Here is a 26,089-nt window from a genome sequence, read left to right on the forward strand (position 1 = left end):
AGAGAGAGAGAGAGAGAGAGAGAGAGAGAGAGAGAGAGACAGAGAGAGAGAGAGAGAGAGAGAGAGAATTTAAGTAACTTCATGGAGACAGCCAATAGTTCACATAGAAACTATTGAATCTTTACGAGGCTGTGTATTCTGTTTTTCTAACCAATACAACACAATTACCTCACTAAATGAAAGATACAATACAGAGAATTTCATCTACCTCTTTTGTAACAAGGGTCCAAAAAGATAAGTGTCTAGATGTAAGTGTATTTGAATGTAGGGCAGTTACTATGGGTCATGCATTAATCTGATACAAGAATCAAGGACATTCAAAAAGGAATGCCAACAGTATTATTTTAAGAAAACAATTATAATTAAGAACGTAGATAATCTAAAATTATTCATGTATATTAATGTCGAACAACTGGCTCATAGGAAGAAATTATATGGGCTTATTCTTTTCTATGGGCAAAAATGATGTTATTTTCTTCTATGGAAACTGTATCTTTCAATCAGTGAAAGAGTAAAGTATGTGTATGCTAGTGTCTGTCTGTGTGAAAAGTTTATCAATTTCTAAAACAGGGTGAATTATGTAAATATTCTTGAAACTAGTCTTCAGCTTCTAATAATGGAAAGACGGTGTTTGCATGTAATTATGCTTATTCTCTAGTTCCTAAATTGTTTATGGAGAGTTACTGTAATTTTTGGATAAGGAAAATAATGATGGAGACACACGATTACATTACTGAACAGGGTTATAGATATTTCTAAATAGTATAAGTTAAGTGTGTAAATATACATGTACTCATGTATGTATATACATGTGGGTGTTGTGTGAATAAATGTATATATATGTATGTATGTATGTATATATATATATATATATATATATATATATATATATATATATATATATATATATATATATATATTTATTTATATATATATATATATACATATTATATATAATATATATATATATATATATATATATATTTTATATATATATATATATATATATATATATATATATATATATATATATATATATATATATATATATATATATATATATATATATATATATATATATTACAAAAGTGTCTGTATATGTGAATATTTGCTTTCCTACATCGTTATCCAAACATGCACTGCATATAAAAAAAATATTCAAAGTTGAAAGGCATGAACTATACAATTCTTGTCCTTAACCCACTATAATCTAACCTGATAGGCAACTATCACTACCTTAATTCCATTGACTGACACTTGTGTTTCACAAGTCCCGATAATGCAACAACTGAAAGCACTTGGTAAAGATTCCCCAGGTTCCTTTCCTCTGTTTTCATTTTTTCCACTTTTTGTATCCAACTGTATCGGCCACGCCTCCGCAGTTACAGTATATAAGGCACAGCGGAACAGAGAGAAGTATTGACTTCTCTGTCGACCAGCCCTCACTCAATATGTTCTCCAAGGTGGATATTCGACCTGTGATAGTTTTTTTCCATTTTGAGAAGTTTGATTCTGAACGTAATGAATTCACTAGATTCATTCCTTGTTACTCTTCTATCTTCCTCAGAGTTCTTTTGTTTTTATAAATGGTTTGCTTTGCATATAATTATCTTGTTTATTCAGCTCTTAGATTTCTGGTGCGGTTTATTTATACATTTCGATAAAGATGCCTGAATCCTGTTCTTATTACGTTTGTAACAAATATGATTTTTAGTGCAGTTTATTTATACATTTTAAAAAATGATTCCTTATCCCATACTTGTACATGTGCTGTGAAGATATAGTCCCTTTAAGAAACCTTTTAATTAAAGGAATAATCATTTATACATTCCTGTGGACACCCAATTATATTCACCTCATCAAATTTTACTATTTTTCCAGACCATCCTTCTCGTCCTCGGCTTGGCAGCCTTGGTGGCAGCTGACAGCTTCGAATCCTTTGAATATGCTCCCCGAAGGAGGGTAAGAGTTGTTCCCCAGTTCCTTTTATTTATCATAAATTAGAGTATTATAATATGTCTCTCAATAGTAAGTCGATTTTTATACATACTTATCAACCAATGCTTTCCTTCCAGGGATCCTCCGAGGAGTCCTACGAATCCAGCGAGGCCCGTTACAGCTTCAACTGGGCCGTCGACCACGACCCTTCCAGCAACGAATTCGGACACCAGGAAACCCGTGACGGAGACGACACTCAGGGATCCTACTACGTCCAGCTTCCCGACGGTCGTCTGCAGACTGTCAAGTACTTCGTCGAAGGAGGTTCAGGCTACGTGGCTGAGGTCAACTACGAAGGAAGCGCTTCCCTCGAGTCAGGCTCCGCTGAGTCCTTCGAGAGGCCAAGATACTATTACGGCTCCAATGAGTCCAAATAGAAACCTTTCCCACATGATGTATTTATATCTATTTATACTTATATCTGACAATATATTTCCTTAATTACAGTCCAGTCTTTTTATCAATATCCTGTGTAGGAAATGTAAAGTCAATTTAGAGTTAATTCTCTAAGTTAAAGATCTGCAGTAAACTACAAATATAACTGACAAGTATTACCAAATTATGGATATATGAAACTGCTTTACTAAACCCAGACAAAAATATCTCTAAATATATACTTATTGTCAAGAACCTACTTTGTTGCATTACAGATGAAGTTAGCTTTGATAAATTCTAAGCCTATTTGTTTAGAGAAAACAGAATCATTACCAAAAATGAAAAAAGTATCTTTTTTATATGAAACATTTAATCTATTCTTCAAATTGTTAATTATATAAGTAAATTAGCTCAAATTTTTCCCTAATTTCTATATACCAACATATAATCGTCGAAGGAAATTTAAATTAGTTGATTTAATTTGCTATCAGGGAGTAATTAGCTATGAGTGAATATCCGTCCTTTTTAGAGCGATTATTGACGCAATCCCATGATAAGAAAAGATCCTAGAATCAACAAATATTGCCATAATGCAAAAGGCAATGTTTATAAAATTTCTTGTAATCATATCTCAATTTTCTGAATAATTACCCTCAATCAGTGGCATTAATTACAGTTGTTACTTGGTCATTATGGAGTTCATTTTTTCACTTAAATTAAAAATAAAGAAAAACAAGAAAATCTTTTGCTGCAGTACATCTAACTCATAAGAAAAACATGGTGTTCCGTTTCAGTCTCGTTCATTTTTGGAATCTGAGGGACACTGTGAAACATTGAATTGTTTGTGTTAGGGAGGATAAGGAACTTTGACTGAATTTTAGGAACTGTATCCTGAAAAGGTATTACTTAAGATTATAATTTATGGAATGTTGTATTTTTAAGAGAGAGAGAGAGAGAGAGAGAGAGAGAGAGAGAGAGAGAGAGAGAGAGAGAGAGAGAGAGAGAGAGAGGGAGAGACAGACAGACAGACAGAAACTCTAACTGATTGTTAGGAATTGTATCCTAAAAAGGTATTACATAAGATTATAATTTATGGAATGTTGTATTTTGAGAGAGAGAGAGAGAGGGAGAGACAGACAGACAGACAGAAACTCTAACTGATTGTTAGGAATTGTATCCTAAAAAGGTATTACATAAGATTATAATTTATGGAATGTTGTATTTTGAGAGAGAGAGAGAGAGAGAGAGAGAGAGAGACAGACAGACAGACAGACAGACAGACAGACAGAAACTCTAACTGATTGTTAGGAATTGTATCCTAAAAAGGTATTACATAAGATTATAATTTATGGAATGTTGTATTTTGAGAGAGAGAGAGAGAGAGAGAGAGAGAGAGAGAGAGAGAGAGAGAGAGAGAGAGAGAGAGAGAAACTCTAACTAATTGTTAGGAATTGTATCCTAAAAAGTTATTACATGAGATTATAATTTATGGAATGTTGTATTTTAAGAGAGAGAGAGAGAGAGAGAGAGAGAGAGAGAGAGAGAGAGAGAGAGAGAGAGAGAGAGAGAGAGAGAGAGAGAGAGAGAGAGAGAGAGAGAGAGAAACTCTGACTGATTGTTAGGAATTGCATCCTAAAAAGGTATTACATGAGATTATAATTTATGGAATGTTGTATTTTGAGAAAGAGAGAGAGAGAGAGAGAGAGAGAGAGAGAGAGAGAGAAACTCTGACTGATTGTTAGGAATTGTATCCTAAAAAGGTTTTACATGAGATTATAATTTATGAAATGTTGCATTTTGAGAGAGAGAGAGAGAGAGAGAGAGAGAGAGAGAGAGAGAGAGAGAGAGAAACTGACTGATTGTTAGGAATTGTATCCTAAAAGGGTATTACATGAGATTACAATTTATGGAATGTTGCATTTTGAGAGAGAGAGAGAGAGAGAGAGAGAGAGAGAGAGAGAGAGAGAGAGAGAGAGAGAGAGAGAGAGAATAAGTGTAAAGTAACCCATTAAAGTTGTTTCATGGAAGTAGCAGCAATATTTAGCATAGAAACTTTATGAGTCTTTCTAAGTCAATGTATTCTGTTTTTCCTAGGCAATGCAAGACATTCATCTCACTAATGCAAGATATGATGCAGAGAATTTCATCTGTTTTTTTGGCAGAGGATCCAAAAAGATAAAGGCCCAGATATCAAAGCATAAAACTGTCGGGAATATCTATTAGTCATATATTTTATTTGATACAAGATTCAAGGACGTTTCAAAAGAAATTCCAGTAGTGTTGATTATGAAAACAATTGGTATTATTAATGAAGGAATAGTCACTCGTGTGTCTTAACAAAGGACAACACAGCCCCATAGCTAGAAATTAATAGGTTTATTCTTTTCTATGGACAAAAAAGGATATGTTATTTTGTCTCCTAAGTAAACTATTTCTCTCAACCTATGAGAAAACTTAAGTACATGATTGGTTATGCATGAGAAAAAACAGATTTCACTGAATATCTGAAAGTATTTATCTGCTGCTCAAAGAGGGTAAGTTATGTATATATTCTTGAAGTTAATCTTCAGCTTCTAATAATGGAAAGACGGTGTTTGTATGTAATTATGCTTGTTCTCTCGTTCCTAAATTGCTAATGAAGTGTAATTGTAATTTTTTGGGTAAGGAAAGTAATGATGGAGCCACACACGATAACATTACTAAACAGGGTTACAGATATGTCTAAATAGAATAAGCGTTTAAATATATATGTACTTATACATGTATACACATATGTGTGTGTTATATGAAGATATGTATATATATATATATATATATATATATATATATATATATATATATATATATATATGTATATATATATATATATATATATATATATATATATATATATATATATATATATATATATATATATATATATATATATATATATATATATATATATATATATATATATATATATATATATATTACGTGCGTCTGTATATGTGAATATTTGATTGACTACATCGTTATCCAAACATGCACAGCATAAGCAAAAAAAATATATTCAAAGTTAAAAATGCATGACCTGTACAATTCTTGTCCTTAACCCACTATAATCTAACCTGATAGGCAACTATCACTACCTTAATTCCATTTGACTGACACTTGAGCGTTACACAAGTCCCGATAATGCAACAACTAAAAGCACTTGGCAAAGATTAACATTCCCCAACCCCCTTTCCTCGGTTTTCATTTTGTCCACTTTTTGTATCCAACTGTACCGGCCACGCCTCCGCAGTTACAGTATATAAGGCACAGCGGAACAGGGAGGATTATTGACTTCTCTGTCGAGCAGCACTCACTCAATATGTTCTCCAAGGTGGATATTCAACCTGCGATACTTTTTTCCTTTTGACAAGTTTGAGTCTGAAAGTAACGAGTTCACTAAATTCATCCCCTGTTACTCTTCTATCTTCCTCTGAATTTTTTCTTTATCAATGGTTTGCTTTGCATGTAACTATCTTGTTTATTCGGCTCTTAGATTTCTGGTGTGGTTTATTTATACATTACGATAAATATACCTGAATCCCATTGTTATTACGTTTATAACTAATATGATTTTCGTGCAGTTTATTTATACATTTTAAAAAATTAATCTTTATCCCATATTTGTAAATGTGCTGTGAAGATAAAGTCCCTTTAAGAAACCATTTAATTAAAAGGAATAATCATCTATACGTTCCTGTGGACACCAGATTATATTCACCTCATCAAATTTTAATGTTTTTCCAGACCATCCTTCTCGTCCTCGGCTTGGCAGCCATGGTGGCAGCTGACAGCTTTGAATCCTTTGAATATGCTCCTAGAAGGAGGGTAAGAGTTGTTCCCTAGTTCCTTTTATTTACTGTAAATTGAAGTATTATATGTCTCTCAAGACTAATAGAAAAGTCGATTCAAAACACTGAAACGTTATATATACATCTACCAATGCATTCCTTCCAGGGATCCTCCGAGGAGTCCTACGAATCCAGCGAGGCCCGTTACAGCTTCAACTGGGCTGTCGACCACGACCCTTCCAGCAACGAATTCGGACACCAGGAAACCCGTGACGGAGACGACACTCAGGGATCCTACTACGTCCAGCTTCCCGACGGTCGTCTGCAGACTGTCAAGTACTTCGTCGAAGGAGGTTCAGGCTACGTGGCTGAGGTCAACTATGAAGGAAGCGCTTCCCTCGAGTCAGGCTCAGCTGAGTCCTTCGAGAGGCCAAGATACTATTACGGCTCCAATGAGTCCAAATAGAAACTTTTCCCACCTGATGTATTTATATTTGTTTATTATTTCTGACAATATATTTCCTTAATTACAATCCAGTCTTTTTATATATATCCTGTGTAGGAAATGTAAAGACAATTTAGAGTTAATTCTCTAAGTTAAAGATCTGCAGTAAACTACAAATATAACTGAGAAGTATTACCAGATTAAGGATATATGAAACTGCTTTACTAAACCCAGACAAAAAAATCTCCAAATATATGTATCCACCTTATTGTCAAGAGCCTACTTTGTTGCATTACAGATGAAGTTAGCTTTGATATATTCGAATCCCATTTGTTCAGTGAATAGAGAATCATCACCAAAAATGAAAAAATGTCGTATTTTTACATAAAACATTTAATCTATTCTTCAAATTGTTGATTATATGAGTAAATTTTCTCAATTTTTTCCCTAATTTCTATATACCAATATTAATCGTCGTAGGGAATTAAAATGAGTTGATTTGCTTTGTTATCAGGGATTAATTAGGTTCGAATGAATATTCCTTCGTTTTAGAGTGATAACTGACGTAATCCCAAGATAAGAATTAGATCTTAGAATCAACAAATATTGCCATAATGCAAAAGGCAATTTCTGTCAAATTTCTTGTGATCATATCTCAATTTTCTAAATAAATATCCTGAATCGTTACTGAATCATTATCGAGTCCATTTTGTAAGTTGAAATAAAAATGTAGAAAAAAAATCTTTTGCTGCAAAAAGTTCTAACTCATAAAAAAACATGGCGTTCAATTTCAGTCTCTTTCATTTTTGAAAACTGAGAGACACTGTGAAGCAATGAATTGCTTGTGTTAGGGAGGTTAAGGAACTTTGGCTGAGTGTTAGGAATTGTATCCTTATAAGGTATTACAGGAGATTACAATTTATGGAATGCTGTACTTTGAGAGAGAGAGAGAGAGAGAGAGAGAGAGAGAGAGAGAGAGAGAGAGAGAGAGAGAGAGAGTAACTTCGACTGATTGTTAGGAATTTTTCCTAATAAGGTATTACACGAGATTACAATTTATTGAATGCTGTATTTTGCGAGAGAGAGAGAGAGAGAGAGAGAGAGAGAGAGAGAGAGAGAGAGAGAGAGAGAGAGAGAGAGAGAGAGAGAATGTAAAGTAACTAGTTTCATGGAAGTAGCAGCAACATTTCGCATAGAAACTTTTGGAGTCTTTATAAGTTTATGCATTCTTGTTTTTTTTCTGGGTAATGCAAGACATTCATCTCACTAATGCAAGATATAATACAATGAATTTCATCTGTTTTTTTGGCAGAGGATCCAAAAAGATAAAGGCCCAGATATCAAAGCATAAAACTGTAGGGTATATCTATTGTTCATATATTTTATTTGATACAAGATTCAAGGACGTTTGAAAAGAAATTCCAGTAGTGTTGATTGCGAAAACAATTGGTATTATTAATGAAGGAATAGTTACTCGTGTGTCTTAACAATGGACAACACAGGACCATAGCTAGAAATTATATAGGCTTATTCTTTCCTATGGACAACAAAGGATATGTTATTTTGTGTCCTAAGTAAACTATTTCTCTCAAACTATGAGAAAACTTAAGTGCATGATTGTGTATGCATGAGAAAAAACAGATTTCACTGAATATCTGAAAGTATTTATCTTGCTGCTCAAAGATGGGAAGTTATGTATATATTCTGGAAGTTAATCTTCAGCTTCTAATAATGGAAAGACGGTGTTTATATGTAATTATGACTGTTCTCTCGTTCCTAAATTGCTAATGAAGTGTAATTGTAATTTTTTGGGTAAAGAAAGTAATGATGGACCCACACACGATAACATTACTGAACAGGGTTATAGATATGTCTGAACAGAATAAGTGTTTAAAAATATATATACTCATGTATGTATATACATATGTGTGTGTTATGTGAATATATGTACATACAGTATATATATATATATATATATATATATATATATATATATATATATATATAAATATATATATTACGTGCGTCTGCATATGTGAATATTTGCTTTACAACATCGTTATCCAAACATGCACTGAGTATGCAAAAAAAAAAAATTTTCAAAGTTAAAAATGCATGACCTATACAATTCTTGTCCTTAACCCACTATAACCTAACCTGAAAGGCGACTCTCACTACCTAAATTCCATTTGACCGGCACTTGTGTGTTTCACAAGTTCCGATAATGCAACAACTAAAAGCTGTTGGTAAAGATTCCCCAGCCGCCTTTCCTCTGGTTTAATTTTTTCCCACTTTTTGTATCCAAATGTATCGGCCACGCCTCCGCAGTTACAGTATATAAGGCACAGCGGAACAGGGAGGATTATTGACTTCTCTGTCGACCAGCTCTCACTCAATATGTTCTCCAAGGTGGATATTCGACCTGTGATACTTTTTTCCTTTTGAGAAGTTTGTTTCTGGACATAATGAATTCACTACATTCATCCCCTGTTACTCTTCTATATTCTTCTGAATTTTTTTCTTTATAAATGGTTTGCTTTGCATGTAACTATCTTGCTTATTCAGCTCTTATTCATACATTTCAATAATGATACCTAAACCTCATTCTTATTACGTTTATGACTAATATGATTTTTGTGCAGTTTATTTATACATTTTTAAAAAATTATTTCGTATCCCATACTTGCAAGTATGCTGTGAAGATATAGTCCCTTGAAGAAACCATTTAATTAAAGGAAAATAATCATCTATACATTCCTGTGGACACCCAGATTATATTCACCTCATCAAATTTTACTATTTTTCCAGACTATCCTTCTCGTCCTCGGCTTGGCAGCCATAGTGGCAGCTGACAGCTTCGAGTCCTTTGAATATGCTCCTCGAAGGAGGGTAAGAGTTGTTCCCTAGTTCCTTTTATTTATCATAAATTAGAGTATTATAATATGTCTCTCAATAGTAAGTCGATTTTTATACATACTTATCAACCAATGCATTCCTTCCAGGGATCCTCCGAGGAGTCCTACGAATCCAGCGAGGCCCGTTACAGCTTCAACTGGGCCGTCGACCACGACCCTTCCAGCAACGAATTCGGACACCAGGAAACCCGTGACGGAGACGACACTCAGGGATCCTACTACGTCCAGCTTCCCGACGGTCGTCTGCAGACTGTCAAGTACTTCGTCGAAGGAGGCTCAGGCTACGTGGCTGAGGTCAACTACGAAGGAAGCGCTTCCTTCGAGTCAGGCTCAGCTGAGTCCTTCGAGAGGCCAAGATACTATTACGGATCCAACGAGTCCAAATAGAAACCTTTCCCACATGATGTATTTATATTTATTTATTATTTCTGACAATATATTTCCTTAATTACAGTCCAGTCTTTTTATCAATATCCTGGGTAGGAAATGTAAAACCAATTTAGAGTTAATACTCTAAGTTAAAGATCTACAGTAAACTACAAATATAACTGACAAGTATTTTCAAATTAAGGATATATGAAAAGCTTTACCAAATGAAAAAAAATATCTCTAAACACATGCATCTACCATTGCTTCAAGAGCTTACTCTGTTATATTACAGATAAAGTTAGTTTTGATAAATTCTAATCCCACTTGTTCAGTGAATAGAGAATCATTACTAAAAATTGGTTAATTAAAGAAATAAAATAATTTTTTTATTCCCAATTTCTATAACCACATGATAATCGTCGAAATGAATTAAAATGAGTTGATTTACTTTATTATCTTAGAGTAATTAGGTGTAAATATTCCTTCGTTTTAGAGTGATAATTGACGCAATCCCATGATAAGAATAGATCTTAGAATAAACAAATATTGCCATAATGCAAAAGGCAATTTCTGGAAAAGTTCTTATAACCATATCTTAATTTATTTAATAATTATCCTCGATCAGGGCATTAATTATAATCGCTACTGAATCATTATGGAGTTCAATTCTTTCAATTAGAATGAAAATGAAGAAAAACAAGAAAATGTTCTGTTGCAAAACGTCTAACTCATTTTTGAAATCTGAGAGACACTGTGAAGCATTGAATTGCTTGTGTTAGGGAGGGTAAGGAACTTTGACTGACTGTTTGGAATTGTATTCTAATAAGGTATTACATGAGATTACAATTTTTATGGAATATTGTATATTGTGTGAGACAGAGAGTGTGAGAGAGAGAGAGAGAGAGAGAGAGAGAGAGAGAGAGAGAGAGAGAGAGAGAGAGAGAGAGAGGAATATAATTCTTCTGGTTGTCTTTTTCGTCTGTGGACAGTGGACACTAGTAGGTGATATTGCTTAATAAACAGTACGTTATCTATTGAGGCATTTTTAAAAAATCTTTATACGCACTTTAGCAGTGCCGCCAGGCTATACATTCCGATTCCCCATGCAGGAATAAAAACCTCAAATAAAAAATCAGGTAGAACACGTCAATTTACCTCACTAAATACAAGATATAATACTGAGAATTTCATCTCCTTCTTCTACATGACAAGAGATCCAACAAGATAAAAGATTCAGATATGAAATATCATAAAAGTAGGGAAGTTTCTTCTGGGTTATGGATTACTCTGATAAAATATTCCAGGACACTTGAAAAAAATGGCAGTAGTTTTAATTTACGGAAAAAATTAGCATTGCAAAGAAAGTAGATAATCTAAAAGAAGAGTCACTCTTTTACCTTAACGTTGAACAACTAGGTTCTTAGCGAGAAATTATATAGGCTTATTCCTTCTATGGACGAAAAAGGATATGTTATTTTGTCTCCTAAGTAAACTATCTCTCTCAACCTGTGAGAGCACTTACGTGCATGATTGTGTGTATGTGTGAAAAAATAGTGATTAACTGAATATTTCAAAGTGTTTATCTCTTGTTGAAAAAGAGTAAGTTATGTATATATTCTTGAAGTTAATCTTCAGCTTCTAATAATGGAAAGACGGTGTTTGAATGTAATTATGCTTGTTCTCTCCTTCCTAAATTGCTAATGAAGTGTTATTGTAATTTTTTTTATAAGGAAAGTAGTGATGGAGCCACACACGATTACATTACTGAACAGGGTTATAGATATTTATGAATAGATTAAGTTAAGTTTGTAAATATATATGTACTCGTGTATGTATAACTACATACGTGTTGTGTGAATATATGTATATATATGTATATATATAGATATACATACATATATTTACATATATATATATATATATATATATATATATATATATATATATATATATATATATATATATATATATATATATATATATATATATGTATATGTGTGTGTATATATATATATATATACATATATATATATATATACTATATATATATATATATACACACACACATATAATATATATATATTATATCGACCTATATTCAATTCTTGTACAATTCTTGTCCTTAACCCACTATAATCTAACCTGACAGGCAACTATCACTACCTAAATTCCATTTGATAATGCAACAACTAAAAGAAGTTGGTAAAGATTCCCCAGCCTCCTTTCCTCTGGCTTCATTTTTTCCACTTTTTGTATCCAACTGTATCGGCCACGCCTCCGCAGTTACAGTATATAAGGCACAGCGGAACAGAGAGAAGTATTGACTTCTCTGTCGACCAGCCCTCACTCAATATGTTCTCCAAGGTGGATATTCAACCTGTGATACTTTTTTCCTTTTGAGAAGTTTGATTCTGAAAGTAACGAGTTCACTAAATTCATCCCCTGTTACTCTTCTGTCTTCCTCTGAATTCTTTCTTTATCAATGGTTTGCTTTGCATGTAACTATCTTGTTTATTCAGCTCTTAGATTTCTGGTGTGGTTTATTTATACGTTACGATAAATATACCTGAATCCCATTGTTATTACGTTTATAACTAATATGATTTTCGTGCAGTTTATTTATACATTTTAAAAAATTAATCTTTAACCCATATTTGTAAATGTGCTGTGAAGATAAAGTCCCTTTAAGAAACCATTTAATTAAAAGGAATAATCATCTATACGTTCCTGTGGACACCAGATTATATTCACCTCATCAAATTTTAATGTTTTTCCAGACCACCCTTCTCGTCCTCGGCTTGGCAGCCATGGTGGCTGCTGACAGCTTCGAGTCCTTTGAATATGCTCCTCGAAGGAGGGTAAGAGTTGTTCCCTAGGTCCTTTTATTTATTGCAAATTGAAATATTATATGTCTCTCAATAGTAATAGTAAGTCAGTTCAAAACACGGAAACGTTATATGTATACATTTACCAATGTCTTCCTTTCAGGGATCCTCCGAGGAGTCCTACGAATCCAGCGAGGCCCGTTACAGCTTCAACTGGGCCGTCGACCACGACCCTTCCAGCAACGAATTCGGACACCAGGAAACCCGTGACGGAGACGACACTCAGGGATCCTACTACGTCCAGCTTCCCGACGGTCGTCTGCAGACTGTCAAGTACTTCGTCGAAGGAGGTTCAGGCTACGTGGCTGAGGTCAACTACGAAGGAAGCGCTTCCCTCGAGTCAGGCTCAGCTGAGTCCTTCGAGAGGCCAAGATACTATTACGGCTCCAACGAGTCCAAATAGAAACCTTTCCCACATGATGTATTTATATTTATTTATAATTATTTCTGGCAATATATTTCCTTAATTACAGTCCATTCTTTTTATTAATATCCTGTGTAGGAAACATAAAGCCAATTTAGAGTTAATTCTCTAAGTTAAAGATCTGCAGTAAACTACAAATATAACTGACAAGTATTACCAAATTAAGGATATATGAGAAAGCTATACCAAATAAAAAAAAGATATATCTAAACAAATGCATCCATCTTTGCTTCAAGAGTCTACTCTGTTATATTACAGATGAAGTTAGGTTTGATAAATTTGAAGCCTATTTGTTCAGAGAATAGAGAATCATTACCAAAAATGAATAAAGTTTAGTTTTTTATATAAAACATTTAATGTATTCTTCAAATTGTTAATTATATGAGCAAATCAGCTCATTTCTTATTCCCAATTATTATGACCGTATGATTATCGTTGATAGGAAATAGAAGATGATTTCATTTGTTACCTGGGAGTAATTAGTTACAGATTGATATTCCTTCGGTCGAGAGTTATAATTGATGCAATCCCATGATAAGAATTAGATCTTAGAATCAACCAGTATTGGCATACATGCAAAAGACTCAGAAATTTCTGTAGTTCTAGTAACCATAATTCTTTTTTTCTAAGTAAAAAACCCTTAGTCAAGGAAATCTCCTTTAAAATGTCTAAACTACAGAAAACATGGTGCTCCATTTCTTTCTTGTTTATTTTTTAAAATCTGAGGGACAAGGTGAAGCACTGAATTGCTTATGTTAGGAAAAATAACGAAATTTGACTGATTGTCAGGAATTGCATTCTAATTATAGAATGCAAAATTGTGTGTGAGTGAGAGAGAGAGAGAGAGAGAGAGAGAGAGAGAGAGAGAGAGAGAGAGAGGGTGGAGCATTATGGCTCAGTCCCTTATTTGCGATTCAAGGACGCTCATGTCGTAATGGCTGGTTTTGGCGATCATCTCCATCATTCGTGTATTTTAAACGGTTTAAGAGATCCGCCTTCACTTGGTACACGGAGCCAAACTCGGCGACGCGGTAACGATTCATGGCGATTGTTGGCGATTTGGTCGTAATTACATCGAAATGACGTCGTAATTCGGCAGTTACACACTGTCCCTGTATCGTAAATGTGTGACCAAGGCATTATTCTTCTGGTTGTCTGGAATATCAGTGGACAGTGGAAACTAGCAGTTAATATTGCTTAATGAACAGTACGTTAGGTTATGTGTGCCAAGAGAGAGAGAGAGAGAGAGAGAGAGAGAGAGAGAGAGAGAGAGAGAGTGCTAAAGATAAGCTGTAGAGCAATTTTTTTTATCTTGATGTGACTTATAGCAGTATCTCCAGGTTATACATTCTGGTTCCCTAAGCACAAATGAAAACCTCTGATAAACAAGAAAAAATACGCCGAAGTTTCTTCGGAGCAATTGAGTTTTCTGTACATCGTATAATCAAGGCCACCAAAATTAGATCTATCTTTCGGTGGTCTCGATATAATACCACATGGACCACGGCCCATGAAACTTTAACCACGGCCTGGTGGTGGCATGGCCTATATCGTTGCTAACCTTAACCTTAAATAAAATAAAAACTACTGAGGAGGCTAGAGGGCTGCAGTTTGCTATGTGTGATGATTAGAGATGGATGATCAACATGCCAATTTGCAGCCTTCCAGCCTTAGTAATTTTTAAGATCTGAGGGAGGACAGAAAAACTGCGGACAGAAAAAAGTTTGGACAGACAGACAAAGCCGGAGTAAAAGTTTTCTTTTACTGAAAACTAAAAATCAGGCAGAACACGACACAATATCTTACTAAATACAAAAAAAGTAAGATATTTTCTATGGGTTACTAACTTAAAACTAGGTTTAGGGTCATTTGAATAGAAATTCCAGTGATGTTCCTTTTTGCAAAAAGCAGATAATCTAAAGGAATAGTCAATCTTTTTTAGCTTTATATTGAACGATAGGTTCCTGGCTGGAAATACATGTAGGCTTATTCTTCTCTCTGTATATATAAGGACGTTATTGCCTTCTAAGCAAACTATCTCCTTCAGCCTGTGGGAGAGAGTATGTGGATGCTTGTGTGTGTGTGTGTACTCTCATGAGCATGTGTATGCACGCTGGTGTAATACAGTGATGTATTGTCTATTTGATTGTGTTTATCTGCTGCTCAAAGATGGTGAATTCTATTATATTCTTGAAGTTAATCCTCAGCTTCTAATGACAGAATATCATTTAATATGGAATTCAGTATACTTTTTACCTTAAGAATATTTTACACCCTAAGGGAATCATTAGTGATAAATGCGCGTGCACACACACACACACACACACACACACACACACACACATATATATATATATATATATATATATATATATATATATATATATATATATATATATATATATATATATATATATTGTCTGCATCTGTGTTTGTGTGCTTGCACATGAATGCTTGTTTTACCACATGGTGCTACCAAATTTGCACAGACGCTTTTAAAACTATACTGCATACGCAAAAGAAAATATTCTAAGTTAAAAGCCGTGAACTGTACAATTCTCTTTGCCCTCAACCCACACTATTCTGTCTTAACAATCGACTGCCATTACCCGAATTCCATTTGCCTACTGTTCCTAAGCTCAAATCAACCCACCCAGACACCCGCGTTTCACAAGTCCCCTTAACGCAACAACTGAGAACAGTTGGTAAAGATAATCCCGGTTTCTTTCCTCTGTTTTCATTTTTTCCACTTTTTTGTATCCGACTGCATCGGCCACGCCTCCGGAGTTCAGTATATAAGGCGCAGCGGGCCCTGGAGAAGTATTGACTTCTCTGTCGACCAGACCTCACTCAATATGTTCTCCAAGGTGACTGTCCTGCCTCTGCTGTTCTCTTTCTTTGCTTGATAAGTTTCTGATAATCAAGAAATATTTTCTTTATTTTCTTGTAGTTCTCCTTTTCTTATTGATTTCTCTACATAATGGATTATTTGTTTTGGAAATAATTATGGTAATAGGAGATAGACCCTTTGATGTCTTGTATCATTTATTCGTAACTGAAAAATTGTCAGAATGTTTTATTTCATTTAGTTTCCTGTTTCTCCATAATTCTTTTACTCCCTAAGTTAGTCAAATAAATAACTTATTACAAATTACATTATAAGTTATTTATTTTGGGAATAATTATCTTAAACAAGAAAGCACTCTCTGGTCTCCTATACAATTTATTCTTAACTTAAAAATGTCAGTTTTTTCCACAGTTTGCTTACTGAACAAGGCATTCTAATTTCACATCAGTCAAAGCAAGAAGTCCTCCAATAAACTGACATTTTAGATAACAATTATTCACCCAATAGTTTTTGTGTAAATTTCAGTTATCTAACATTTCAAATATCATGATTTTTCAGACAATCCTTCTCGTCCTCGGCTTGGCAGCCATAGTGGCAGCTGACAGCTTCGAGTCCTTTGAATATGCTCCCCGAAGAAGGGTAAGCGTTGCTCCCTAGTACCTTTTATTTATTGTAAATTAAAGTACTATGATATGCCTCTCAATAGTAAGTCAGTTCAAAACACTGAAAGGTTATGCTTACATCTACCAATTCCTTCCTTCCAGGGATCCTCCGAGGAGTCCTACGAATCCAGCGAGGCCCGTTACAGCTTCAACTGGGCCGTCGACCACGACCCTTCCAGCAACGAATTCGGACACCAGGAAACCCGTGACGGAGACGACACTCAGGGATCCTACTACGTCCGCCTTCCCGACGGTCGTCTGCAGACTGTCAAGTACTTCGTCGAAGGAGGCTCAGGCTACGTGGCTGAGGTCAACTACGAAGGAAGCGCTTCATTCGAGTCAGGCTCCGCTGAGTCCTTCGAGAGGCCAAGATACTATTACGGCTCCAATGAGTCCAAATAGACAGGGACTTTCTGTGCTGAAGCTTATTTATTTATATATATCAAGACCTTGATTATATTTTTGTTTATGGATTTAAATATCAATAAATTTCCACATCTTTATTAACTTCTGTGTTCAATATCCTCTTTACAAAATATGGAGTGAATAATTGATAAGCATCTTGAACTTAAGTTACTTTAGAATTTTGGGCCATTACTAACAAATACCTACAAATTAATAGCCTTATATAAGTTATAACAAAGGCAGATATCTACTTTATAATAGGCGATTAGTTAAGCCACTTTGAAAATCTATGATTTTATAATTGCATTAATACTGAAAGTATCTAACATTGTTATATATGAATTTTGTGATGCTAAATCTTCATGGTAACCAAAACTGATTTTTAGTGTGAATTTTTTTATGAGAGTTGATTTTTACAATTCATAAAGTTTTCTCCATTTTATTGATTTATGAAGTTTGGGCTGCCCAGCCAAGCACTGAGGTACTTCCAGCCATTCAGACCATACGACAGTGAAAAAGCTGAGTTGGAGTGGTTGAACAGCAAGATAAAGAAATCCAGAAAATAAAGTTTGATGAAATACAAGGATCCAAAGGTGGAACTGGGAGAAAACTTCACAATTGCACTAAAAAGTAATTGTCAGAGATGTTGGTAAGCAATACTGATTGAAGAAAGGAAGTGGGAACGGAGGTAAAGTAAAAGGTTAATAAGTGCATGCAGATAGGAGCCGCAAGGACGCTGCAAACACCGTTTAGTAATGTCTACAGTGCACCACGTGAGGTGCATTGATGCCGCTAACTCCCAGAAGGCTTGTCTCATTTTGAATCTCAAACTAAAATACGTTTGATTTAGTTTATTTGTAATATCTCACATTCTTTGTAATTTTTTTCATAGGTCAAAGTACAGACGGTATACCTCTGCATTCATTCCTTTGACTGTAACAATGGCAAAGTCTTTGAGAAATATTAAACAGTGGATTCTTTGTACCTTGACTAAATAAAACTGTATAACATATTTTAACGTTTCAGACCCTTTCATTTAAACGCAGACACAGTAAAAGTTTCCCCAAAGCGTTTTATATCACCCTCCCACCGAGCCCCGAGCACAGACAGACGAATACGAAACACTCTCCATTTCTACGAGTCGCCCAAGAAGGTCGAATTCCCCTTGACCTTCAACGAGGAGATCGCCCGCAGTCATTCAACTCTTAAGCCCAGCATTTATCAGCTGCTTCTTGAAGGCCACGTTTTTGTAGGCTGAGAGTAACTTACCGCTCGGGTAGTTCATTCTCTCTCTCTCTCTCTCTCTCTCTCTCTCTCTCTCTCTCTCTCTCTCTCTACCTGGCTGGAAGAGGGGTCCAGGTAGGAAGGGACAGGTACCTGGCTGGAAGAGGGGTGCCAGCACAGGCTCTTAAGGTAACTCTGATCACTAAAATAACAGAGAGAGAAGAAGCTTTCTTGGACAGGTGTGGTCGCACTGGAATGTAAAAATATGAGAGAGAGAGAGAGCGGAAGCTTTCTTGGAGAGTAACCTGGTTTTATGACGGGCTCTTAAGGTAACTCTGATCACTAAAATATACTCATAATAGGGGGTGGTGGGGGCGAGAGAGAGAGAGAGAGAACCTGGCTTTAGCCAGAGGGGTGGTGGTGGGCGACCAGCTTTCTTGGACGCTTTGTCCTTGTTGCTGTGGTTTGAGAGTAACCTGGCTTTATGCCAGCACGGGCTCTTAAGAGTAACTCTGATCACTAAAATATACTCGTAATAGAGAGAGAGAGAGAGAGAGAAAGAGAGAGAGAAGACGAGGCTTTCCTGGACTCTTTGTCCTTGTTGCTGTGGTTTAGTAACCTGGCTTTTTGAGTAATTAAAAAAACTCGTAATAGAGAGAGAGAGAGAGAGAGAGAGAGAGGGGTGGTGGCTTTTTCATAATGCCAGCACGGGCTCTTGTAACTCTGATCACTAAAAGAGACAGGCTTTCCTGGACTCTTTGTTCTTGTTGCTACTGTTTGAAATTAAGCTGGCTTTCTCATAATGTTAATGAGAGAGAGAGAGAGAGAGAGAGAGAGAGAGAGAGAGAGAAAGTGGGGACGAGGCCTGGCCTGAACACTATGTCCTTGTTGCTACTGTTTGAGATTAATATGCCAGCACGGGCTCTTGCTCATAGAGCATTCTCTAAGAGTCATTTTAACGATAAGTTAGTGGTAAATGGACTTAACTGAGTTGAGATAACGGTATATAAGTGAAACGATTGTCATGATGAAATGAAATAATAACGGGTAAGATTGAAACCCTTTGAACGCTTCAACAAAGAATTCGAAGGAAATCACAAATTGTATAGCTTCAGAAAAATATAAGAATAAGTCGAACTTATATTTATGAGGAAAACTTATTTTTACTGGAGGAATGAAACTTTTAACCACAGCCCGGTGGTGGCCTGGCCTATATCGCTGCCGGACGCACGATTATGACTCACTTTAACCTTAATTAAAATAAAAACTACTGAGGCTGGAGGACCGCGATTTGGTATGTTTGATGATTGGAGGGTGGATGATCAACATACCAATTTGCAGCCCTCTAGCCTCAGTAGTTTTTAAGATCTGAGGGAGGACAGAAAAAGCGTGGACGGAAACTAAAACTCGTACAAAGCAAGAAGTGTGACTATACATAAACACATACATAGAGAGAGAGTAGCTTTAGGAGGTCTCAGAAATTTTTAACGCTTATCAGTTACAGAAAAGAAAATGACTATGAATGTACTTGGATCAGCCACTTAAACCCCTGATTTTATAAGTGAAAATTAATCCACAATCACCTGTTTATCAGCATTTTGATTTAGCTAATTACCAGTTAGGGTACCTGAACAGAAACACTGCGTTTAGAATCTTTTCCTTTATTTTTTAAAGCATCCAGGATATGCAGAAAATAAATATTTAAATTAGTGAAGTAATGAGGAGACTGAATATTGTACTGTTACAAGGCAAGAAAATAAATAAATATTTACAGTCTTTAGTGCAAGGACATTATCAATGGAATCAGCTGCCTTTAATCTTAGAGTCTGTTTATTTAGACTCATTGGAGCCGTAATAGTATCTTGGCCTCTCGAAGGACTCAGCGGAGCCTGACTCGAAGGAGGCGCTTCCTTCGTAGTTGACCTCAGCCACGTAGCCTGAGCCTCCGTCGACGAAGTACTTGACAGTCTGCAGACGACCGTCGGGAAGCTGGACGTAGTAGGATCCCTGAGTGTCGTCTCCGTCACGGGTTTCCTGGTGTCCGAATTCGTTGCTGGAAGGGTCGTGGTCGACGGCCCAGTTGAAGCTGTAACGGGCCTCGCTGGATTCGTAGGATTCCTCGGAGGATCCCTGGAAGGAATATGTTGTTGTATGAGAAAAATATCGTCTGAATAGGGTGTATTATTGACAGATAAACAAAAGAATCTTAGAATCTTAGAGGAATAAATAATATGAAAGTATCTTACCCCACGACGAGCGTATTCGAAAGATTCGAAGCTGCCGGCAGCTACCACGGCTGCCAGGCCCAAAGTGATGAGGATTACCTGGAAACAAAAAGTTATTATTGACTGTTATTCATTACTGATTTGTTTTCGAAACAACATTAAGGAGAGAATTTGGGGAATTTTTTTTTTTTTTTAGAGGGGGCCAATTTTATCATTGTGTGTGAATTATGTTTAAGATTGAAATAACAGTTTGTAATGGAAAAGTCGAGAAAGAAGTAATATGGAGTACAATCGATTTGCTCTGTTTGTATGTATATATATATATATATATATATATATATATATATATATATATATATATATATATATATATATATATATATATATATATATATATATATATATGTATGTATATATATATATATATGTATGTTTTTATATACATACTTTATTTATAAAACTAGATATCTTCCTTAAGTAGAAGAGAAATATTTTCCTTATAATCTGACCTAAAAACTATGCAACAGAAAGACTAAAACCGCGAAAACTCTCAAACTTAATCAAAACATCTCGATTCACTTCCAGCTGAAAATCAAGCGAAAATATGAAAGAAAATAGAACAGCTGGCAACTCAGTGTGAAGAGTTACCGAAGCGTCCTTAAAAGTTCTTACTTTAGAGAACATGTTGCTGATTTCTGGTGAACTGCTGAAGTCACTGTACTCGTTCCTGGAACGGGACTCTTTATATATGAATTTCAGGTTGGAGGCGTGGTCCTGTTTCTCTCTCTCTCTCTCTCTGTCTTTGTGAAGTTTGGAAACCCTGCCAAGGAATGTTTTGGGCACGAGGTAAGGTTCTGTGAAAAAAAAAGAAATTAATTTGATTATGAGCCAAGTTTTATTTTTTGTTCGAGTGAATTATAATTGAAACCACATACACAATCTACCACATATATAGAACACAAACACAGGTATGTACATGTATGTATGTATGTATGTATGTAAGTATGCATGTAAATATTTATGCATACATACAGCATGTATACATACAGCAAGTATATATATACATATAATATATGTATATATATACATATAAATGTACATATATTCATATGAAGCAGTGCATGTCCGCTGGCGAACACTTAGAAATATATTTGCACAGAATGCTGGGTTAAAATGAGAGAGAGAGAGAGAGAGAGAGAGAGAGAGAGAGAGAGAGAGAGAATAACTCATTCATTTCTACCCATATTTAAACAAAAGCAATTGATAAAATCTTACTCGAAAAAATAAAACTTTTTTTCACAGTGTTAAGGAAAAACCGACCTTAGAAACAAGGGCATAAAGGCTACCTCCTGTACATTAATTCATCTCTATTCCCTTACGTTCCTTTGTCTGAATTTCCTCAGGCCTGGGCTGTCAAAGGGTACTAGGCTGTTTCCCCAGTTGGACTTTGGAGCTTAACAAAAACGTGTGTTGCCGAACTGCAGGTTTCCGTTCACAAATTCCTGAGATGTATGCTAGTATTGCACCAGGCCCGGTTTTTTCGTCATGCCACCTAGGTTGGTTAGGTTAGATTAGTACTTTAAAATTATTTGGGTGTGGGAAACATAATGACATTATTTTCAAGAAAATTCTATGGTTAGTTCTTAAGATATGGCGTCACGCTTTTTTCAATCTTTTTCAATTTTTTTTTCAATATTTTTTATTGATGGCACTCTGACTAATGTAACCATTACCGTGGCATCCATTTTCACCATCCCACCATATCGCATGAATTAACTTCTTATTTAATGAATAAAATTATCACCCATACTCAGACCAAAATCGTCACACCGTACATGCAGAAATACACTGTACAAACAAAGAGTATATCAGAAGAATTAGATAAACTTGAGTATTATGAATGCAGACTGATGTAAAAAAATGCTAATCACCTTTAAACATATATATATATATATATATATATATATATATATATATATATATATATATATATATATATATATGTTTATATATTAGAAGTAGACACACTGATATTAATTATATGAAGACTTCTGTAAACAAATGTTCATTGAGATAATCTAGCCAAGACAAAATTCATGACACTTGCGGCACCCCTAGGCACTGCCTGTGGTACCCCAAGAAGCCACGGCACCCAGTTTGAGAATCACTGAATTCTATATCCTGAACATTTATTGCAATGCTTATTCGTATAATAATTTTTCTGTGGGTAGCAAAGATAGTCTATGACAATGGACTATGCGTGTAAATATTTCACAGCACCTTAAACACAGGAATTGCAAAACAGCACAAGGTACTTGGTATATTGAAAGAACTCTGCAATTGCAAATTTCCATAAAAATTAACCTTACTTTGGAAATAAAAATAACAAGTATATTAGATTATTACTAACTTATTTAATACATTCAAACTATGTTTTTCTCACATATTCAAGAGTCCTGGGAGACCCGAAATTCTGGTAAAAAAAATTACCCTGCTTTTGCAGAGAACAGGTACGTCAGTTTATTAGTAACTAATATATCCAGTCAAACTCTTTTTTAGTTTTCTGTAAAAGAAAACTATTGTGCCGGCTTTGTCTGTCCGTCCGCACTCTATTCTGTCCGCAATTTTTTCTCCCCGCACTTTTTCTGTCAGCCCTCAAATCTTAAAAGCTACTGAGTCTAGAGAGCTGCAAATTGGTATGTTGATCATCCGCCACCTAATCTTCAAATGTACCTAATTGCACCCCTCTAGCCTCAGTAGCTTTTATTTTATGTAAGTTTAAAGTTAGCCATTATCGTGCTCCTGGCAACGATACAGGCCATGCCACCACCGGGCCGTGGTTAAAGTTTCATGGGCCGCGACTCATACAGCATTACACCGAGATCACCGAAAGATAGATCTATTTTCTGTGGCCTTGATTACACGCTGTAGCGGCTGTACAGAAAACTCGATTGCGCCGAATGAACTGCGGCGCATTATTTATTTGTTTTACTTTCCCGTTTGCAACAAAGAGTAGGTCGACGTCAAAATTCATATCACTGAATCAGTAGCTGGAAGAAAGGAAGCGTAAATGGGAATTCACTAGGTATTAGGCTGGTAGGTGGGGTGAGCCATTCCCATACGATTTTTACATGATTGGTTGTTTATTTTCAACTAAAAGTAAGGCAAGTGAATTTAAATGCAGGACTTCGTTATGAATTTTAGTGATTTGTTAAATCTGTATCCATGGATCAAACGCATATTTTGTCTGAATAAAAAATAAATATATATATATATATATATATATATATATATATATATATATATATATATATATATATATATACTATATATATATATATATATATATTTATATGTATATATATACATTTATTTACATAAATGTACATAAATTTATTACAGACCATAAAAGGTTTTGTGATGTAATTTTGACAAACATCCCTCAATGTGGCAACAGACTCCGCTGGAAACTTGGGAGAAATATAAGTAACAACATCACTATGAATTCATTTCCTACATACCTACAAGAGCAAGGATTTAGAATCCTACGGACCTACAAGAATAAGGAATTAGTTTCCTACAGGCCCTCAAGAGTAGGGAATTAGTTTCCTACAGGCCTAGTAAGAGGAAGGAATTAGTTTCCTACAGGCCTACAAGAGCAAGGAATTAGTTTCCTACAAACCTACAAGAGTAAGGAAATAGTTTCCTACAGGCCTACAAGAGCAAGGAATTAGTTTCCTACAGACCTGCAAGAGCAAGGAATTAGTTTCCTACAGACCTACAGAAGCAAGGAATTAGTTTCCTACAGGCCCACAAGAGCAAGAAATTTATTTACTTTAGGCCTACGAGAGATAGGAATTAATTTCCTACAGGCTTAAGACAGCAAGGAATTAACTACGTAAAGGCCTACAGGAGCAAGGAATTAGATTCCTACAGACATACAAGAACAAGCAATTAATTTCCTACAGACCTACAAGAGCAAGGAATTAATTTCCTACAGGCCTACAAGAGCAAGGAATTAGATCCCTACAGGCCTTCAAGAGCAAATAATTAATTTCATACAGGCTTATAAAAACAAGGAATCAGTTTCCTAAAGGCCTAGACTGACCTATAACACATTCACCAATGTAATATTCAAATACCTCCTTCAGTTTTCATCAAAGAAACGAATCCAATCAGATCCTGAAGCCTCGAATCTCTCGCGCAACCTTTGGCAATCTACCAAAGAAAAGTGACGAGCAATGGGCACCTGGTCTGACCGAATCGTATACCTTCCAACAGCTGTGATAAAATTGAGAGTTGCTAGACTTGGTGGGCCGGGGTAGGGGTCTCTCACTAAATATTTCAGGTGTGGTCAACGTTGCTTCAGGTTCCAGCTGAAAACGCTCCTTTGGGTGTTGCAAAGGCTGAGGGGATTGGGAAACTGAAGTCTTCAGCGGGGGAAACTGGGTGAGGAATGATAATTGCGGTGATTGAAGGGCTTGAGAATAATTGACGATCGTTTTTGTTATGGAGTTTTGGATTACTTGTTAAGGTTTGTTCTTTAATTTGTTATCTTGTCTACATAGTTCCTTTCTATTGGAATTTTTTTCAATATGATATTTTTCGTGATATTACTACCGATGATGATGATCATAATGGCAGTTAGTTATTATTATTCTTATTATTATTATTATTATTATTATTATTATTATTATTATTATTATTATTATTATTATTGCCAATTAAAACCCACGTTAGTGTTAAAAATATTTATATACTACTGTGGCTTTAATTCTCGATATTATAGTCTCGTTACAGGGTTGCCTTGTTTCATTATTATTATTATTATATTATCATTATTATTATTATTATTGAGAGAACAGTGAATTCCACTGTTGTTATCTATACAAAAAGAAGATTAAAAAATTCAATCATTTAGAAAACAACAACCAAAAAAAACTGTCTGAAATATCATGCTCATTTTTCAGTTTTTCATAATTTTTCACGATTTTTCTTTTCTTCCAGGTTTCTTAATACCATTGTCTATTCTCACATAATCGTTATTTTTCACTATTCCCCACTTTCCTACAAGTCTTAATTTCACGGCTGCTCACTCGATACCCGGTCCCAACAATATTTTCCGCCTGAGCGCGCAATCTGTGGGCGGGGACAAGTCGAGGGAGATATATCTAAACACTCGTGAGGCAATGCTTAGCAACTACACAAACTAACCTCTAAAGGGAGGAACAATCAGCTCTGAAGGACAGCCAAGGCCGAGTAGATACTAAATACATTTTTTCTTCTTTGGGAAATTTTGTAAGCTTTACTCTCTGACATACTGACCTCTGAGGTCATGGCTATTTCTTACTTACTGAGATAGAGAGTTCTGTGATGCCCACATGGATCAGTTATCTGAAGGCAGCAGTTCTGCCCTAAAATGGAAGACTGCAATATCTGCAGAAATACAAAACTGAGAAAAATGGTAGGTACTGCAGTTTTCCCCTTGCC

General features: G+C 35.3%; 6 protein-coding genes across 6 annotated transcripts; 5 read left to right on the plus strand and 1 right to left on the minus strand.

Moving 5' to 3' along the window:
* Positions 1–1,395: 1,395 nt before the first annotated feature.
* On the plus strand, positions 1,396–2,418 carry LOC136831799 (pro-resilin-like). The gene is made up of 3 exons (XM_067092420.1): positions 1,396–1,463; positions 1,882–1,962; positions 2,076–2,418. The coding sequence occupies exons 1-3, from the start codon at positions 1,452–1,454 to the stop codon at positions 2,373–2,375; spliced, it is 393 nt and encodes a 130-aa protein (XP_066948521.1). The 5' UTR covers positions 1,396–1,451; the 3' UTR covers positions 2,376–2,418.
* A 3,729-nt stretch (positions 2,419–6,147) lies between these two features.
* Positions 6,148–6,703, plus strand: LOC136831801 (pro-resilin-like). The gene is made up of 2 exons (XM_067092422.1): positions 6,148–6,234; positions 6,364–6,703. Exons 1-2 carry the CDS (start codon positions 6,184–6,186, stop codon positions 6,661–6,663), a joined length of 351 nt encoding a protein of 116 aa, XP_066948523.1. The 5' UTR covers positions 6,148–6,183; the 3' UTR covers positions 6,664–6,703.
* Positions 6,704–9,021: 2,318 nt separating this feature from the next.
* On the plus strand, positions 9,022–10,004 carry LOC136831802 (pro-resilin-like). Its single transcript, XM_067092423.1, has 3 exons — positions 9,022–9,051; positions 9,451–9,531; positions 9,645–10,004. The coding sequence occupies exons 1-3, from the start codon at positions 9,040–9,042 to the stop codon at positions 9,942–9,944; spliced, it is 393 nt and encodes a 130-aa protein (XP_066948524.1). The 5' UTR covers positions 9,022–9,039; the 3' UTR covers positions 9,945–10,004.
* Positions 10,005–12,697: 2,693 nt separating this feature from the next.
* Positions 12,698–13,255, plus strand: LOC136831803 (pro-resilin-like). Its single transcript, XM_067092425.1, has 2 exons — positions 12,698–12,784; positions 12,915–13,255. The coding sequence occupies exons 1-2, from the start codon at positions 12,734–12,736 to the stop codon at positions 13,212–13,214; spliced, it is 351 nt and encodes a 116-aa protein (XP_066948526.1). The 5' UTR covers positions 12,698–12,733; the 3' UTR covers positions 13,215–13,255.
* A 2,824-nt stretch (positions 13,256–16,079) lies between these two features.
* On the plus strand, positions 16,080–17,164 carry LOC136831804 (pro-resilin-like). Its single transcript, XM_067092426.1, has 3 exons — positions 16,080–16,102; positions 16,642–16,722; positions 16,848–17,164. The coding sequence occupies exons 1-3, from the start codon at positions 16,091–16,093 to the stop codon at positions 17,145–17,147; spliced, it is 393 nt and encodes a 130-aa protein (XP_066948527.1). The 5' UTR covers positions 16,080–16,090; the 3' UTR covers positions 17,148–17,164.
* Positions 17,165–20,029: 2,865 nt separating this feature from the next.
* On the minus strand, positions 20,030–21,443 carry LOC136831805 (pro-resilin-like). The gene is made up of 3 exons (XM_067092427.1): positions 21,272–21,443; positions 20,621–20,698; positions 20,030–20,504 (listed from the first exon to the last, which is right to left on the minus strand). Exons 1-3 carry the CDS (start codon positions 21,281–21,283, stop codon positions 20,205–20,207), a joined length of 390 nt encoding a protein of 129 aa, XP_066948528.1. The 5' UTR covers positions 21,284–21,443; the 3' UTR covers positions 20,030–20,204.
* Positions 21,444–26,089: the final 4,646 nt, after the last annotated feature.

The sequence above is a fragment of the Macrobrachium rosenbergii genome, chromosome 48, assembly GCF_040412425.1.
Source record: "Macrobrachium rosenbergii isolate ZJJX-2024 chromosome 48, ASM4041242v1, whole genome shotgun sequence".
Taxonomy (NCBI): domain Eukaryota; kingdom Metazoa; phylum Arthropoda; class Malacostraca; order Decapoda; family Palaemonidae; genus Macrobrachium; species Macrobrachium rosenbergii.

Coding starts and splice junctions, on each gene's coding strand:
- LOC136831799 (XM_067092420.1), top strand. Junction 1,963..2,075: donor AATATGCTCCCCGAAGGAGG/GTAAGAGTTGTT, acceptor CTTTCCTTCCAG/GGATCCTCCGAGGAGTCCTA.
- LOC136831801 (XM_067092422.1), top strand. CDS start 6,184: ATGGTGGCAGCTGACAGCTTTGAATCCTTTGAATATGCTCCTAGAAGG. Junction 6,235..6,363: donor AATATGCTCCTAGAAGGAGG/GTAAGAGTTGTT, acceptor CATTCCTTCCAG/GGATCCTCCGAGGAGTCCTA.
- LOC136831802 (XM_067092423.1), top strand. Junction 9,532..9,644: donor AATATGCTCCTCGAAGGAGG/GTAAGAGTTGTT, acceptor CATTCCTTCCAG/GGATCCTCCGAGGAGTCCTA.
- LOC136831803 (XM_067092425.1), top strand. CDS start 12,734: ATGGTGGCTGCTGACAGCTTCGAGTCCTTTGAATATGCTCCTCGAAGG. Junction 12,785..12,914: donor AATATGCTCCTCGAAGGAGG/GTAAGAGTTGTT, acceptor TCTTCCTTTCAG/GGATCCTCCGAGGAGTCCTA.
- LOC136831804 (XM_067092426.1), top strand. Junction 16,723..16,847: donor AATATGCTCCCCGAAGAAGG/GTAAGCGTTGCT, acceptor CCTTCCTTCCAG/GGATCCTCCGAGGAGTCCTA.
- LOC136831805 (XM_067092427.1), bottom strand. Junction 20,505..20,620: donor TCGAATACGCTCGTCGTGGG/GTAAGATACTTT, acceptor TATTCCTTCCAG/GGATCCTCCGAGGAATCCTA.